At 34.9% G+C, this 14,214-nt stretch overlaps 1 protein-coding gene across 1 annotated transcript; it reads left to right on the top strand.

Moving 5' to 3' along the window:
* Positions 1-8,197: 8,197 nt before the first annotated feature.
* On the top strand, positions 8,198-13,847 carry LOC117236565 (muscarinic acetylcholine receptor DM1). Its single transcript, XM_033499640.1, has 5 exons — positions 8,198-8,913; positions 9,861-10,140; positions 10,415-10,541; positions 10,785-11,102; positions 11,598-13,847. Exons 1-5 carry the CDS (start codon positions 8,445-8,447, stop codon positions 12,117-12,119), a joined length of 1,716 nt encoding a protein of 571 aa, XP_033355531.1. The 5' UTR covers positions 8,198-8,444; the 3' UTR covers positions 12,120-13,847.
* The last annotated feature ends 367 nt before the right edge of the window (positions 13,848-14,214 follow it).

Below are 14,214 nucleotides of genomic sequence, written 5' to 3'. Positions count from 1 at the left end.
TGACTGTCTTATTATGGGACTCGTCATAACACAGAATATTGCCATTTCTTCATGACAGGTATACTCGTCAACAACAACTAACTGGTTAATTATACGAGAGAAGACGTAAGGCACTATTTTTCTGTCTGTTCTCCTTGTCTTTCGACTTTCGACTTTTATGCAAAACACTTTTTCGACGTAATTATTAGGTAATAGGAAATATACTTCAGCTCAAAACTCTTAGGTAAATCCTGTATATCGTGTGTATTATGTAAAACATTTTGAAATTTCCTTAGAAGAGAAACACGACTGCTATACATGTATGGTACTCATATACACATATAGATATACGACAGTGAAGGGTTATATAAAATAGTCGATTTGAAGTTTTAAAATAACTGGAAATTTGTAGTAATTTCTTTCTTACCGTTATCGGAAATATGGTATCCGTTACGCGCAAAAGACTGAGCCAAATTGATAATCCATGATGGAACGTTGTGCGCTCCAGTTATATTAATTATCGATTCATGATAACACTGTCATTACGAGCGTCTAGGTACGCGTAAACACACCGATAAGTGTAGTGGCATGGGCATAAATTGAAAACGTTAATTAAACTTGATATTTGTTGGCATTGTTTACGGTTAGACATAGGAAATAATTAATTATGAGTACACTCCATTTAGCGTTACATTGTAGCATGCTACACGCGACAGAAAATTATCAAAAATATGTATGTGATAAATTATTCGTACTTTTATTCTTACTTTTTACAGCTACATAATATGTACACACATATATATGATATATGTGTGGTCATATATATGTACTATACATACTAATTAAAAATGAGTTAAATAATATAACATTACAGAATAAAATATAATATAAACACAATAAGAATACAATATACTAACTAAAGAGCTCAATGTAAGAATATAAATATAGTGTAAGAAGTTAGAAATAAGAATACAACAACCTGCTTGTAACAGGTTATGGACCTAAAGTACAAGTAAATTATTAATATACAATATTTGTTTAAAGTTTTCAATAAAGCTTTAAAAGATCTATGTTTATATAATACTTTTTGGCTTGACTATCTGCTCATATCGTACACTGGCAAAGTTTGGCTATTAAACCTGGAACACTCTCCCTTTCTCTCTCACTTTCTGTTATTCTCAATATCAATTCCACTGTCGCTATCTGCGGTAACAATTATAAATCAGTGAAGGAAAAGAGAATTATTTGTCATGGAAGATTCGCCCCATTTTCCATGGTCGTGTGACGGAAATTTACATATACGAAAAATGAAACTTGTTTACCTAAGCCAACACGTAGGTAGATGTTTATCAGTGTCGATGTCGTATACTGAAATCATAATTCATTTCTCATCGAGCTGCTACGGTGTATTCGCGTAACGAAGATTCGTAGCAACAAATCACAACGTATTTCACCGTAACAGTCCAAAGCGTTTCCTGACGAATTCATCTGCAGTGTAAACACGTTATGTTATACGATGGAGATATGAGTCTTCCTCGACAAACAAGTCTACGGTGCTTCTCGGTTTACTCTCGATCGAGCTCTAGTTCTTGGTGTTAAATGAGACGCAGATATGCAACATATAGTATGAAAACTCGTTGTGTCCAGTTTGGAAAAATATCGAGGTATTCGTTGAAATCTCTTTTTTCACAGGACCATAGATTTATTTAGCCAACACCGATGCTAATTTTGGTCATTACGAAAGTTATTTAAATACGTGGTGGATTGATGACACTGATCTATCGTAGAGTCGCGTCGCATTGATCGCAAGTGGCGTCATCTTTTTAACCAGTTAACTATTGCGATCTCTTTGAAAACTTTGAAAAGTGTGTACCTAAAACGTATCGCAAAAATTACGCAATGATGAGTATACTCGTCGAACATAGAGTATGCGTTGCTGTTATAATATAGAATTAAGTTGTAACGAAATGTCTGTTTTATTTTTTAATTTTATTACCGACAGAGCTCGTCGTAACACAAAATATTGCCATTTCTTCATGACAAATATACTTGTCAAAAACAACTAACTGGTTAACATAGATAAGATATGGTATGCACAAATGACAAATATACATATACTAATCCACGTGATCTATGACAATCTTGTCCGAGAGTAATGTAAAATGAAAATACCAAATCTTTTTTGGGATCGTCCATTTGTTTGAAGAAATTCTTTCAGGTTTGACCAACGCTACACAGCTATGCTATAAATTATAGCAGCGAAAGATGTTATCATTAACACTAACCTTACGAGGCCTGGTTTCAAAATTTAATTTAAAATTGTACATTCATCGTTATTTCCTTTGTTCATCTAATTTCGTGTATAATCATATATTAACAAAAATTGGGAAATTGATTAATTAGATAATATGAAAATTCACATAAAATTAGACGAACAAGAAAATAAATAACAATGAATACACGATTTTAAATAAAATTTTGAAACCGGACCTGGTAAAGTTAGTGTTAAAGGTGGCGTGCAAAATCACTGACAGTGATCTATCATTGTGATCACAGAATCATGATCATTCGATTATGGAACTCGATCATCGTGATCGTAATTTTTGATCTTGATCGAATTATTCCTTACGAAATACTTTGATGTAGCTTGTATAAAAAATATCTGCATATGATGTAACTTCAAGATTACGCTACGTTTTTTGCATATAACGTAAATCGTACTTTATTCGATATTAAAAACGACAAATAATTCAATTTTCTTTGCTTCGTCTCTCATATCGGAATTTTAAGAAATAAAATATTAATTTTTCCTGGTGATTTTAAAATCCTAATATTCATTTGACATGGTCGATACAAAATATACAGCTTATGTGATGCGTGGAAAGAAGCAGTTACGCTCTCCGTGAATCAGAAGCAATCGCGAAGAATCACAAATTACTATGAAGAATAAGCCTGATTGCGAACGAACGTGATCGAATCACTCGTGATCGCATGTAGCAGTTCATGTCATTTCTAGTTGTCATCACGCTAAAGGACCAGCCTGCTTTTCTGCCATTCCCGATTTCACTGTACCAGAGACCAGCCTAACTGATATCTATCTAACGTTACCTTCCATTTGAAACGTTGCCACATCTACCCTATGTCAAAACTTATCTTATGCTGCAGGGATACCAACAATTAGCCTGAAAACTTGTCATTAATAATATTGGTAGAAGGAACCATCGTTTTTTCAGGAATTATTACAAACGATTATAATTGGGATTTATTCGTCGTTGGCTCTAGCCACACAAAATCCTACCAGTTGCCGATTAGAATAGCGAAAATCAAACTGCGTTGGGCATGATTAACACTAACTGTACCAGGTCCGATCAAATAACCAGAATTTAGTTTCAAGTTGTACATTCATCGTTATCCCTTTTATTCGTCTAACCTGATATAAATTCTTATACTATCTGATCAATCAATTTTTCAAATTTTGTTAATATAAGAATTTAGATAACGTTGGACGAGCAAAGAAAATAACAATGAGTGTACAATTTTAAATGAAATTTTCAAACCGGTCATTTGACCGAGCTTGGTAAATTTAGTGTTAAGCTGGAGCTAGTTTAATAACGATATGTAGAAATTTTTGCTTTTAATATTCAAAAACCAAAATTAATTTAGGTTTAGGGAGTGGACATGCCCAGTTTCGAAATTACTCTCGTAAATATATTCATTAAACTGCGGGTGTTTATGCAATTTAAAATATGCTACGGTATGGAAATAAGACGTGTGTAATATGGTAATGTGAAATGTGTGGGATATATATATATAGGGTGTTTCAAATTTCGCCCAACCAAATTTAATATATTTCATAATAGAATTATTTCTATAATAATTAAATTTTGTCCAGCCGCCATTCGTTCACGAAATTGATGATTAGTGGCTGGATGCGAATGACGAATGATTATTTGCAACAGTAATTTACAAAAATTTATGAGAATTTCAAAATCATCGTCGAATCGTTCGAATAATATAATCGTTGCCTCGTAGCTTCGCGATAATAACGTAACGTAAAATAGAATGTACAGTTCATTAATTATCTCCTACGTATATATCAGTAAATAACGACAAATATCATGTTTAATTAGGATTTTCAATTTATGCTCACATCGCTATATTTACCAACATGACTGCGTGCATCTAAATACCGATAATTACATTGTTATAATGAATCAATAATCAATATAACAAGTACATACAACGTTTCACCATAGATTATTGATTTGATTCAACGCTGTGCACATAATCCATAGCATATCCGCGATAATGGTAAAGAGCGAATTCTTTTTTTTTTATTTCTATTATTTAATTATTATTATTATTATTATTAACAATATAAGAAGACGAATTTGCTTAACAATCGTTTTTATTCTTGCAGGACGTAACGAATAAATATAGAAAGATGAACTGTTTGTTAAGAAGAAATTATCATGGTAGAGGAACGAACGTTTCATTTCATAAATTAGTAGCAGGACGAAGTGCATCTTCATCGAAGTATAATTAACGATAAATAGGGAAATGAACCGTTCTATTCAGAAAATTGGTGTCGTCCGCGTCCTCTATGGTCGTCTGTTCGTTTAAGTCAGGTATACTACGCGTTTATGAGCCGGTCAATAGTAATTAAAAGATCCATTAGTTCAGATGTCCGTTAGTGTCCACGGGGACATTTAGTCCTTGATACGACAAATATGATTACGATACGTCGATTGGTATCGAGCAGAAAATAACAAGAAACTGAAAAATGCTCTATGGACCTTAAGTTGGTACGTCGAACAGTTACAAGGATTTAGAATCTTTTACAACGCTAAACTGTGCTGCCACCTATATGGAAGAGCTCGATAGTATTAGAAAAATTTGCTGGCGAAAAATTTACGAAAGAAGAGACTGTCGTAGAAAGATTATTCTTTCTGTCGCTTGTAAATTAGTAGCAGGGAATAAAGTAAAATATTCGAGCGCTGAAAAATGGCAGATAATTTCAACGTGGCAAATTTTGTAGCGTTCACGAGACGACAAATTCAACGCAGAACGTTACGTCCTCGATAGTTTGTTAATATTTCAGGTTCTGGTCTTGAGAGGCTCGGTTTCTCTGTTTATAAACTATTGCCTTTCAAATTGTAAATTTGCCCATTTTTACAGGGTCGTCATAAGTATTCAAAATGATTTCCCTCCGTTTGGCTGCACATTGCGGCGTGTCTGACTATGCTTGCTTGCACATCCCAGGGCATATTGACATCGAAGGTGGCAACGGCAGCCTGGATACTGGTATGGATCACTTGGCCGGTAATAAATATCAATTAATTCGTTCGTTTCATTTTCCATGTATTTTACAACGCAATTTCAATTTCCTTCGTAATATTAAATACTATTAAATAACAATATGAAACACTATATCTAATTAGACGGAATTTTTATGCAATTTTATATCTTGATGAACGTAACGAACAATGGAATGAAAATAGTCATTTGTTTCATTTATTAGATATACTAAAACAAGTATTCTATTTTGGATATTTTGTATGCAGGGTGGTTGGTAACTGATTAATAATAAAAAAATAATAAAAAATTATACTTTACAATTTGTCCACCTGGACATTTGGTAAATTTTTCTAACTTAATTGGTAAGTAACATGTGGATGGCTACCCCCAGTGAGATACCATCTTCGAATTTGATTGTTTTATTTCTTTAGCGAGGTGAGTGTTTGTTTGTTAGGTTATGTCCTTTGTGAGATCTGTTGGCTGTTTCCTTTTTAATCTTCTTTCTATGCTTGACGTGCCGACCGTTTCCGCTGCCAGCCGGTAGGTAACTGGTGGTACAAGCGGAAAGGGGGTGAAAATATAGAATAAAAAATTTTTTTTTTAATTTTTCCATCGAGACAACGATCTACAGTGAGATCTACAGTGAGTTATAACGAGACGCGATAAAGTGCACGCGTACCGACCGAAAATTCAAAGTCGATTTTCTCGAAAACAAAGCCTCGAACGAAAAATTTTTATTGTATATTTTCGACTTCTTTTTTCGCGTAGAATCGCCCCCTTCCCGCTTGTACCACCAATTACCAACCACCCTGTATATTATCTATACATATTTTTCTAATTTTCCTTCAAATTTCTTACACATGCATAAAAATTCACGATCTACTTGTAACAACGAAATTATAAAACTCGAAATTATAAAATTAATTTGTTAGAAAGTAAAATACGAAAACGCGAATAATATCGATTTTAATATAATTTCGAACTAACGATCGGTAAACGATATTATATTTACGTTTTTCATTCGGTTATACGCTCGTATATCGTGCTTGTCAAAAATTAGAGAAAATCACGAGAAAATCCGGTCCATGTCCGATATTAAATTGACGTCATGCGAGTCGAGGACTCTTTGCGAATATGAAAATATATCGAGCAGAGTGGAACTTTATGATATAGCGATGCGGCACACGGCTGAAAATCATGAAAGAAGCGGTTCATTATTACAAATAGGACATCTATAGAATGTCATAATGAATCTTCAAAAATGTAAATTTCCGCCACCTGTCAACGTGCAGTTTGCTTCACTTACGAGGCTCCTGGATACGAGGCTCGAGGATATTTTGAATATTCTCGAAAATACGAAACATCTGGTATTTGCCGATGTAACCGGGATTTTTACCTGGTCGTTGAGTCTTTTGTTCTTCTCCAACCTCTTGACCAACCACGGCGCTTCTTTTCTCGTGTATCGAGTCAAGAAGCGTTCCTCTTACCCCATGATACTCTTCTTCAGTCACGCAACCCTAGAGGATAAGCGCTTAAACACAGTCATGAGTCATGAAGCTTGAGAAACGAGAGCCAATTTCCACTTGATCGCCACAAGTGTTCCAATACTTGCGAGCCTACGTACTGTACGAAGCAGGGTAATGAAAAGATGACTAGACGAAATTATGGCGGGTCTAACTGGTTCTGATTCTGCATTTGATCGATGCAACATTGGAATCGTTGGATTGCATAGTCCTTGCAATTGTTATCGCTTCCGGATTGATTGTGGCACATGTTGTGACGGGTCTGATATCCTGCGTCTTTCTTGACTCTGTCTCTGTTACGCAGCATTTATTCGATGTTCCCCACAGAAAGAAGTCAAGTGGTGATTGTATCAGGTGGACGAGCCGGTTTATTCTCTCGATTCGAAATAATATTCGAAATGTGTAAGAATAATTAAATATTGCGCCTGATAAAGGTCATCGGCGATAGAAATATCGGTGAGGTAGTATGCAGCGATGTGTTACAATAAAGCCGTGATTCGCTAAGAAGGAAAGAAAATGATGGTAATCTGTCTGTTCGCAGGTGACGCGCCATCAACGAGACCGCTGAAGAGGGTATGCAGTTGACGCATCCCTCGGTCCCCTAAATCCTCGAATAAATCGTCCAGAAGTTAAAGGAATTGTCTCATCAGCGCGCGTGCGTACGTGCGTGCGTGTGTGCGCCAGTTGTGTTCGCTGGTTGCATGCGAAGAGAGCGGGGAAGAGCCTGTAAAGAGTACGGACTTCGAAGAGAGATGTTCCGACCGGACACGTGACATGTGAGCCGTATAACGAGCAGAGAACAAAAATATTTCCAGACATACGCAGGGATAGAAACGATAGAGCACGCGCAAGAGAGAGAGAGAGAGAGAGAGAGAGAGAAGGAGAACGGGAGGAAGAAAGGGGGAGGGAGAGGGAGGAAGCAGGACAAAAGGAGGAGGGAGAAGGAAAATAGTAAAGGAAGTACTTTTTCGCTGGAAAAGAAGCCAACTCGAAGAGCAAATGAGAAAACGAAGCCTGAAGGGTATTGCTTCTACGAGAACCGAAATACGTTTAAAACACGAGCACAAAAAGAGGAGGAGGATGAGTTAAAAGCTCGAGAACGAGCCTGACAGGAAGGGACAGCCTCAAAAGAATTCTAAACTGATAAAACTAGCTGGTAAAAAAAAAAAAATAAGGAAATTTTATATGTAAAATAAATTGCTTTAAGTAGGAGAACAAAGGATTTAAATTAAAAATTAAGATAAAAAAAAAAGCGCAAAAGAAGAAAAAGACAAGATACGTTATTAGAGAGAGAGAGAGAGAGAGAGCGAGAGAGAAAGAGAGAGAGAGAGAGAGAGGAAAGTAATTTTAAGGAAAAAGAAAGTTACAAAAATCACAAAGAACACGCGACTTCTTTTAATAGGAACAATAAATGAAAGCCGAAAAAATTCGGCAAGAAATAAAAAAGGGGCAAATTTGTACTTAAAAAGTAGGAATATAACGTAAAAGAGAAACATACATAAACGAAGAGAGGAGAATAGACGAAGAGGTTAAGAAGAAGAGGAGATTTATTTAAGAAAATAATTATAAAATAACATAAAGGATTCTCGAGAATTACCAGAACGCACAAGAAGTATTTTTCGGCAATAGCGAAACTCTTCAGACATGAATGTGACTTCAGAGGTGGAAATTTTTGGCAACGAGAGCTACAACGTGAGTAATGGTCTCGATTGCGGCGGTGAACTGCACTCGTACAGGATATGGGAACGCGTACTGATCGTGATAATCGCCGTATTCCTCAGTCTGACCACCGTCGTCGGTAACATAATGGTGATGATATCGTTCAAGATCGACAAACAGCTGCAGACGATCTCAAATTACTTCTTGTTCAGCCTAGCGGTAGCTGATTTCGCGATCGGTCTAATATCCATGCCTCTCTTCACGCTTTACACCGTGCTCGGCTACTGGCCGTTGGGACCGCATATTTGCGACACGTGGCTGGCGTTGGATTACTTGGCGAGTAACGCGTCGGTTTTGAACCTCCTTATAATCAGCTTCGACAGATATTTCTCTGTTACGAGGCCTCTTACGTATCGCGCCAAGAGAACTACTTCGAGGGCAGCCATTATGATCGGTATGCATATTAGGTTTCTGTTATCTTTTTTAAGAAGATTAGATTGGGCTGGCAATATTCTTGATGTTTGCGTATCTAGGTGTTTTAATATCTGTGATTTTGGATATTTAGATATTTGGGTACCTAGATATTTGAATATTCGAATACTTGAGTATTCATATATTTACATATCTGAATACTTATTCAGATATTTAGATGAATTAATAATAAAAATATATATATAACTTTTTATAAATGAATTTTTAATAAATATTATATCTGATGCTACTTTAATACCTATAATCGTCATTTTTAATCATTGACACAGAAGAAATATTGTATTGCATACTCTTAAACTTGTTATGCGTCTTATATGCATCAGTCTAAGCTTACAGTCTAAGCTCAGTATTTCTGGATGTCGCTGGTTGGTAGACAAGCTCTTCCCCTGTTTTTCATTTCACAATACCAGTGTTATCGACAAATGAAGTCTTTTTTATACAACTCCTTGACATTGTGAACAGAGACAAAGAAATCAACCTACTTTTGTCTATTCAATAATGCATATACAGGAAAGCTTCTTACAAGAGAACACGTGGAACCGATATCGGATGTCGATTTTGATGAAACTTATAAAGAAAGTAGTTCGTAGAAAAATATTCGAGACATAGCTTTTTTCTTGTCGACGATTCTTCGTATATCGAAAGAATAAAAATAGGAAGAAAGTGTGAATATACCCAACAAGTGTCTCATTAAAAAAATTATTAGATTTACAGAAATATTGTAAATATCGAATTTGTTTCCCAGTCAATACAACTAAAATGCTGGTGTTACCTTCCCGTTGTTGCAAATTCTTCAATTGTGTTCATAAAAATATGAATTTGCATAAATATCCACAATCTAACAATAATATTATGGAAAAAAATTAAAAGAAAATAAGGAAAAATAAAGAAATATTTAATGTGTTTCAGCATGTGCATGGGGAATTTCGCTGGTTCTATGGCCACCGTGGATTTACGCTTGGCCTTATATCGAAGGCCAACGAACGGTACCCATAAACGCCTGCTACATTCAATTCATCGAGACAAATCATTACATTACATTTGGTACCGCGATTGCTGCATTCTACATGCCTGTCACTGTGATGATTATTCTTTACTGGCGGATATGGAAGGAGACCAAGAAACGACAAAAAGATCTTCCCTATTTACAAGCTGGAAAACAAGATGCTAGTAAAAGGAGTAATTCTAGGTAAATTATTTCATGTTTCTTTGACGAAGAAGGGTGAATCTATATGAAAAAGCAAGTCGAAAATATAGGATGACATTTTTTCGTATGAAACTCCTTCGACTTACTGTTTCATGTAGATTCACCATGTTATAGGTTATACCTTAATTTGTAAATGTAATCAGAAAATATCCCGTATCTTGATTGATAAAAGTTAAAGTCAAAAATGGAACTTGAATCGATAGTAAACAATGTATTCTTTGTACATTATACCATATTTCTCTTTATTTGTAATTAGCGATGAAGCGTTGGATATGGAGGATTGTAGAAGGCCTAGAAGCGAATCAAGCACAGGAGCTGACGACATGAATGCGACACATATCGCGGTCTCTTATCTAGAGAAACATTATCCTCAATATAAAACAGTAAACATTTAACTATTATTTAACTAAATCTATCTATCTAACTAAAAACTATTTAAATTATCCGTTCAGATATAAACTATTGGAATGTAAATATTTAAATATTAAATATACATTATCTGTTAAAGACTAGTTCAAATTTAATTTAATCATAGATTTCATGACATTTCCTTTATAAAATATACTTATCAAGTTCTTCTCTTATAATCTCCATACTTAATAATAAATTCGTGTAAACTTATACAGAAACACAGACCATTTTCATGGATGTGGCTGAAGATGTGGTGTGTCGCGTGGTGGCATAGTGGTCGCGAGGATGACGATGAAGAGGAGGACATAGAAGGCGCTGAGAGCAGTCGCACAGGACACGGTTATGACGAAGCCATAACGCCGTTATCAGCGGAAACCCCTCTTACTGGTACGGTCTCTCGATCTGCCTCTCTAAGTGGGATTCATCCTACCACGTTAACCGTTGAGAAACCCATCAGTACAGCTGATAACCACGATTACAAAAAATCTAAGAGAACCGATGAGCTGTCGACGAGAAGCAACTCTAACGATTCTGTATGTTTGGATTTATTAACATCTCTAACAATGTTGCATGCAAACAGTGTCTCGCACGTTCTATAGTCGTTCATAATTTGTTAATTATTTTCATTTTACTAATATTTGTGAAAAAAAGTTATATGTATGTAACTAATCGTTTCGTTAATTTATTAGCCATTTTTATGTTATTAATATTTTTATCTTCTTATTGAATAGAAGTTGTTTGATTTAATAGCTCAGCGACTATTTAAATGTTTGCTCAACCTTTTTGTAAAACATCCTGAATAATTAAAAAAACTTAAGTATTACAGAATTATATACTTTTTCGCTACATGAAATATATGCTCCAAATGATTTTTCAGGTTTATCTCATCTTTCTTTTAAGTATTATAATACAGAACTATATAATTACATATACACTTTTTCTTTATTTTTACGTTTTCTTATTTTTTTTATTTCTGTACTATCTATTCTGAACTTTCCAATATATTATATGATAATATTTCAATCTAGATATACACGATTATAATCCGGCTTCCGAGAGCTATCGACAGTACAGGGAAATACACGGAGGCCGCAAGCATAAAAATGTACCACGAGGAGACGGTGAGCCCCTCGTTGAGCACTAGGAGACCGTCTCACATGCCCGACATAAGGATTCCCCTGAATACGAAAAACATTCCGAAACCGTCGGGGGGCAAACCGGCTGCGAGCAAACCCGCGAACAAGAAGAAGAAAAAGATACAAGAGAAGAAGGCCGATCGAAAGGCCGCGAAAACATTGTCGGCCATCTTGCTGGCGTTCATCATCACCTGGACACCGTACAATATTCTCGTTCTAATTAAATCCATCACAGCCTGCTCCTGGTACATACCACAGGAGCTATGGGACTTTTTCTATTACCTTTGTTATATCAACAGTACTGTGAACCCAATGTGTTACGCCTTGTGCAACGCGGCATTTCGACGAACATATGTGAGGATTCTCAAGTGTAAGTGGCATAATAGGAACAGAGCCGCGATGGACAGAGGATGATATCAGTAGAAACGCCCAGCGTGCGACGTTTGCACGCTCGAGGGCGTACTATTTTCTCTATCGTTTTCTCTCTTCTCCTTTTTAATCATTCCTCCGAACGTGCTTGCCGATGATAAGGAAACTGAGTTGCTTACGAATTTTATGGTAACCTGCTGTCAGTAGGCTACTAAACGTGCCGAATATTTTTATTATACAGTACGTATTTCACTTTTGCTAATCGAAAGGACGATCAACAAATGATATTATTTGTTACAACTGTTATATTTTGTTAAAAAATCTCTTTCCAATCTTTTTAATTATACGAGTAGCAAATCGCTTTTTAATTCTGTTTTTTATAGGCAAGTAACAAGGTTCATAAAGGGACAACGTTTCTCGAGATAAGCAAACTATCGAAGAAGATAAACTGGTTCGTAAAATAACGTTTGTACAAACTGAAAGACAGTCTAAGCAAGTTAAAAAAATTCCACTCGGAGATTTTGTTTCATAATTTAGGTGTTAGATTAGGGGAAACACAGGGTGTTTACAACTCGATTTGATAAATTTAATAAGACACATTTTGTATACAGTATTTTACATGTATAATACCACTAACTTTGGTTTCTCAATTGACAATTATGTTTCATACATTTCAGATAAAGATGATTGACATAGAAATTTGTATATTTAAAAGAAAAGAGAATATGTAATTTTCAATCATAATATATCATTAAAATGGTAATAATTAGCAAGAGATCGAAATAATTTATTAGTGAGAGAGGGGGAAAGATGTTTTTTATTTTAGATTGTCGGAAATCGGAAGAATCTTAAATGTTCGCGGTTAGACAGCTCAGATTTCCGCATTTGAGGCAATGCAACGTGAATACTGCCATAAAAAATAATCTTTATAAATATATTTCTGAACCGTACAAAGGAAAAACAAAAAAGGGTTAGATAACCGGCACGTACGCGACAGTGCCAAATTTGTGACTCGATTTCAGCGGCGATAGAGCCGATGACTTGCCGCGAATCGAGTTCTTTTCTATAGTTTGTGAAACAAAATCAGTTTCCATAAACAAACGTTACAAATTGAATCAATGTTTGTGAGAATACTTCATTTACAGGTGGATAGATTCAACAAAAAATTATCATTGAGTGAACCTAACCTCAAAATATTAATTTATTGTTAATAGTTTTTCTAAATTTATTAAAAGACTGTTTAATACTTTAGTTTTGAAATTTTTTATAGAAATGAAAATGTTTGTTTAATGAAAAGTAACGTTTAAGAAGCTGACAAAATTTCATAAACCTCCTACACACACACACAAAGCTATACCGCACAAAAAAACGAAATCTATTCGAATCCTAAGGAAGAAAAGTTAATAAACAGGCATTTTCTCGTGCGTTTTATTCGAGGAACACATAACGCACTCGATGTACATTTTAAATAGTAGTCCAGTTGTAAATGAGTGTTTTAAGTGTAATTAGTCATGGAAAACCAAAACAAGCGCTATTATACATAGAGAGTGTGTCACAACTATAATGGCAACAAAGTGGTATAAAAAAAATATAAGAAGCGCTGCATCGATTCTTTCGTGTTAAGAAAAAAACGTTCTAACACTTTCGTATTAAATAACATTCTAATCACACGTGCCAAACGAAGCTTTAAGATATCAATAGTATAGGCCGGTAATTTAATAAATGTATCCTTTCAAAGGTATACTTGTACTAAATATATAAATAAGGACTTAAGGATTTGCTATCATTTTTTTATTACGAACGTTTACTACAAAAATTTTTATTATGTATTTTTTTCTACGAAAGAACATTACGTGATTTTTTGTCAGTTGCATACAGTACTTCTCGGATAAATGGGTACGATAAGTTTCCTCTATGGTTTTAAATCATAGTGACATCACTAGTTACCTGAATAACTGAAATACTACTGATAGTACTACTCTAATTGTAATATGTAATATGCACAATGAAATTGAGAAATTTTCTGTATGATGTAACTGTATAATGACATTGAGAGAATTCAATACTTGCATATTTTTCACTAATTATGCAAATGAATTCAGAAAGCAGAAATTTTAGACGCGTATCTTTTTTGTATATT

This window comes from Bombus vosnesenskii, unplaced genomic scaffold (assembly GCF_011952255.1).
Source record: "Bombus vosnesenskii isolate JDL3184/JDL3185 unplaced genomic scaffold, Bvos_JDL3184-5_v1.1 scf7180000013349, whole genome shotgun sequence".
In the NCBI taxonomy this organism is placed as follows: Eukaryota; Metazoa; Arthropoda; class Insecta; order Hymenoptera; family Apidae; genus Bombus; species Bombus vosnesenskii.
The sequence above is the reverse complement of the archived record's forward strand: the minus strand, read 5'-3'. Positions and strand labels throughout refer to the sequence as shown.